This window comes from Myotis brandtii, unplaced genomic scaffold (assembly GCF_000412655.1).
Source record: "Myotis brandtii unplaced genomic scaffold, ASM41265v1 scaffold100, whole genome shotgun sequence".
NCBI lineage: Eukaryota > Metazoa > Chordata > Mammalia > Chiroptera > Vespertilionidae > Myotis > Myotis brandtii.
In genome coordinates, this window is record NW_005353326.1 from 963,623 (window position 1) to 967,503 (window position 3,881).

General features: G+C 54.6%; 1 protein-coding gene across 5 annotated transcripts; it reads right to left on the reverse strand.

Annotated features, from left to right (window-relative positions):
* Nucleotides 1–533: 533 nt before the first annotated feature.
* Nucleotides 534–3,836, reverse strand: MRPL55 (mitochondrial ribosomal protein L55). Of its 5 annotated transcripts, XM_014534768.1 has the most exons (4): nt 3,701–3,836; nt 2,898–2,985; nt 1,024–1,225; nt 534–768 (listed from the first exon to the last, which is right to left on the reverse strand). In XM_014534768.1, the coding sequence occupies exons 2-4, from the start codon at nt 2,945–2,947 to the stop codon at nt 616–618; spliced, it is 405 nt and encodes a 134-aa protein (XP_014390254.1). In that variant the 5' UTR covers nt 2,948–2,985; nt 3,701–3,836; the 3' UTR covers nt 534–615. The 5 variants fall into 5 exon arrangements, with proteins under 5 accessions (XP_014390254.1, XP_014390274.1, XP_014390268.1 ...); XM_014534788.1 differs by lacking the exons at nt 1,024–1,225; nt 3,701–3,836 and adding an exon at nt 3,383–3,549; XM_014534782.1 differs by lacking the exons at nt 1,024–1,225; nt 3,701–3,836 and adding an exon at nt 3,383–3,549 and having other exon boundaries at nt 2,898–2,988.
* Between the last annotated feature and the right edge of the window lie 45 nt (nt 3,837–3,881).

Sequence of the window (3,881 nt, forward strand, 5' to 3'; positions counted from 1 at the left end):
GCCCCATGTCTAGGCCTGGTCAGCTGCTTGTGTAAAAGTTGGTAATTGCTCACTCAGGTCTTGCAGGAAAGGGCAAAAGGTGGCAGCCCACCAAGGCTCTTTGCCAAGACTTAAAAAGTTAGCAATGGGGCTGGCTGCTCTGCTTGTCCCCTCTGTCAGATAGCACTTTCCCACTGTCAGGGGGCAGGGCTAGGGGAGCATTGGAGAGGGGCAGAGTATGCCAGCTGCAGGCCAGGTGCTACCATCCTTGGATCCCACCCACTCCCCATGTTGTTGTGCTGCCTGGGAGAGCCCTTGGTACTGGGGCAAAGGCAGTGCTGGCAGAGGAGGCTCCAGAGCTGAGAATTGGCTGGACAGTAGCAGGCGCTTCCTGCAGTGGGAGGAGCACCCTCGATCGACTTCTGTCATGTCAACAGCTCATGTGCCCTTTGAAGCTCTTCCTAAAACCACAATTTGACCCAACTGATCCCTCCAGTGGGCTCTGTCGCAGTGAACCCTGTCCAGCAGGTGTATGAGAAAGAAAGACAAGGTGGTTTTAAAATCCTGATACTCAATTTAAAGATGAATGCCCTCCCCTTCTACAGCATCCTGAGCCAGGGCAGCTTGTGGGTATGATCACTTCTTGGTCCAAAACTGCTTGTACCGCTCCAGGTCAAAGTTGTCAAGGAGCTCTGGCTGCTGCTCCTCCTTCCCTCGGAGCTGGGCCTCCCGTTTGCGGAACCGTGCCCGCCTCTCCTCTGGGGACAGGGCATCCAGGTCCACAGGCATCTGGAGAGGAAGGGAAGGCATGCACTCATTCACTGGAAGGGACCAGAAAGTGTATGCCACTTCTCTCCCTTCAAAGCTTCTACTCTTTAAAGAAATTTCTGCTTGTTTACCCAGGAAGTGTTTCTTTAAATTTGTTTTACATATAGCCTGCTGCTGCTGTCTGGTCTTGGTGTGTGGAGTGAGTTCCATAACTTGCCCTCCCTCCCCCCGCCCCCCCATCCAGCCTAGACCTGCACCCCAGGGAGGGAAGCTTACCGCCAGCATTCGTCTGGGCTCCCGGTAGCGGATGTGAATGGTGGAGCCATCCTGCTTGACCAGGAGCATGGGGTAGAGGCGTGCATAGGCCTGTCTGTGCACACGAGTGAGCGAAGCTCTGCTGCTGTCAGCCCAACGCGAAGATATGTGCAGGCAGCGGACCACAGGGGCAGCCCCTATCACCACATGCTGCTGCAACAGGCCAAGCATGCTGCCCACAACTGCCATTCCTCCTGAGGGCGCAACAGGCTGCAGACACATATGTTGGTCAGTGGCAGGTGCTGGGACCAGAGTGCCCCCTAAGCCCAAAATGGCCAGCTCCTGTGGGTGCCCACAGGGATCGCCTAGGTTTGGGATATGATCAGAGCACCTTCTACCCCATGTCTTGGAAGAGGCCAAGGGGGGTGAGCACAGAGACTTTCAGACTGCTGAGGACAGGGGATTTAGGATAGCAGTTTCTAGATGTCTGCAGCTCTGGACATGAGCATGGAGCAGGAAACAGTCTTTTAGGGGAACACAGACTTGGTGCTGTGAACTGGATCGCCAAATTCACATGTTGAAGCCCTAACCCCCAATAAGAAGGCATCAAAAGCAGGGCCTTTGGGAGGTGATTATGGTTACAAGAGATCATGAGGGTAGAGCCCTTACAGTAGGAATGGTGCCCTCTTATAAGGGACGGGAACTGGCTTTCTCTCTGCCCTGTGAAGACATGGAGAAGGTGGCCATCTGAACCAAGAACATCTACAGAATTGGGGGAAATAAGCTGCCTGGTCTGCTGCGTTCTGTTGGGGCAGCCTGAGCCCAGCAAGACCTGTGGAGCCCACTAGCTTCTGAACATGGCATACACTCAAAACCTCCCACACGGGGAAAAGCACATACTCTGAGGCAAAAGGCCCTGCCCTGCCCCATCTCTCACCCACTTGGGGCCTTGCCTTGTGACCCCCTAAGTCCCCTACAGCGTGGCTTTCATGCAAATTTGAATTTAGACCCACCTCCTGCACCTCCTAGCTGACACCCAGGGCTGAGGGCCCATCTCCTCTGCTAGACTCTGATGGCCTGGGGGCAAGAACCACAACTTATTGACTGTTAAGTCCTACCATTAGCTGAGCACTCAGTAAATTTTGGCCAAATGAATCCAGTCCCTGCCTTCAGAAGTGTAAGACAGGAGAAAGGAGGTGGTGGGGGAGCGCCAGCACCAGAAGAGCCTGCAGTCAGGCAGGGCCTATGCCTAGCAGTGCCAGGGAGCCCAGGGCACAGCCTCTCCTGAGAACCTGAGATCAGTGGGCTGGGGAGGCTTCTGGAAGGGGATGGAGCCAATCCTTGGAGAATGTTGGTGTTCTCCCACTATAGCATTGGTTCCCACATGAACCTTTCCCAGGATGAGGGCCCTCCAGGGAATGCTGTAGCCAGAGTTCCTTCCCCATGTTCACACTGACTCAGACTCCAAGTGTCACATCCCTCTCCCCAGATTCCACAAAAACAAGGAACCTGCCCTCGTTTTCTCCTCTGGCAACACTAACCATACCATGCTTCCCATTTGGGGGAAGCAATGGGGCAAGGGGAACAGACAGTGCCTGTGGGAACAGCAGGAAAGCCATGGCATTCTCCAGGGACCCAGAGCAGAGACTGGTTGCAGGGTCTGAATAGGAAAGTGACCACCACCACTGTCTGGTGCTAAATAGTCACAAGTGGCTTCTATTCCTCCCTCAACACCCTGTCAAAGCATCTGTACATGTGTACTTGTGTATATTCTCCAGATAACACACTGGCTTGGGAGGCTTCCCTAGGGCAGCACGGCCTGAGGCTCCAGAGTTGATATTCCTTTGGGTGACCCCATGACAGCAATCACAAGAGGCCTGGAAGTTGGTGCTTACCCAAGCATGCTGCCCACAACTGCCATTCCTCCTGAGGGCCACTGTGGCATGTGGAGGCCCAAGACCAGTCACTGGCCCAGTGTGTGACCTGCTGAGGAAGAACAAGTATTTTTTTAATGTGTTTTTATTGATTTCAGAGAGGAAGGGAGAGGGAGAACGGGATAGAAACTTCAATGATGAGAGAGAATTATTGATTGGCTGCCTCCTGCATGCCCCCCACTGGTGATCGAGCCCACAACCCAGGCATGTGCCCTGACCGGGAATCTAACAGCGACCTCCTGGTTCATAGGTCGACGCTCAAGCACTGAGCCACGCCGGCCGGGCAAGAAAAGTATTTCTAACAGGCCAGCTTTTCCAACAGAATTGATCCTTGCCAAATCCCAGCCAAGAAGAAAGCCACAAACCAAATCACATCTATAAACAGGTGTGTTATTCCCAGGTCACTGCCCGTCTCTCCCAGTAACCTACCAAGCTCTCGCCCTAACCTGGCATGAGAATCACCTGCGGAAGGTTTGTGATCAGCAGATGCCCAGGTCCTACTCCCAAAGAGCCCGACTCGGTAACTCTGGGCAGGGCCTGGGCCCATTCTCGTGAGTTAGAGTCAGGAAGCTGCTCTGAGCATGGAGTGCAACAGAAACTTGTTTTCCAAGGTCATTTAATTCTCACAATTCAGCGAGGTAAGGGACCCTGTGGCGTGGCAGGAGCCGAGGCCCAGGTACTCTTACTAAGCCCTTACTCCCAGGGAAGCCTCTGTCTGTGCTGAGGTTCCCGCGTGACAAACCAGAAGTTTCAAAACCAAATGCCTGAGGTCTCCGCATTCAGACCCCACGGCCGAGCGGAGGTGCAGGTGTGTCTCGCTGCCCCCTATCTGTCAGAGCAGGCACTGCAGGCGGCGACACGGCGGGAGAGGGGAAAGCCGTGAGCTGCCCAGAAGGATGCCGGCGGGACCCGAAACCGCCCTTGGGGAAGCCGTCCCTGCCGCAC

Bases quoted from the DNA above. Each gene is read 5' to 3' on its own strand.
- MRPL55 (XM_014534768.1), bottom strand. From the start codon at position 2,947: ATGCCACAGTGGCCCTCAGGAGGAATGGCAGTTGTGGGCAGCATGCTT. The intron at 1,226-2,897 runs GTAAGCACCAAC...CAGCATGCTTGG, and splicing joins GTTGTGGGCAGCATGCTTGG to CCTGTTGCAGCAGCATGTGG. The intron at 769-1,023 runs GTAAGCTTCCCT...CTTCCTCTCCAG, and splicing joins AGCCCAGACGAATGCTGGCG to ATGCCTGTGGACCTGGATGC.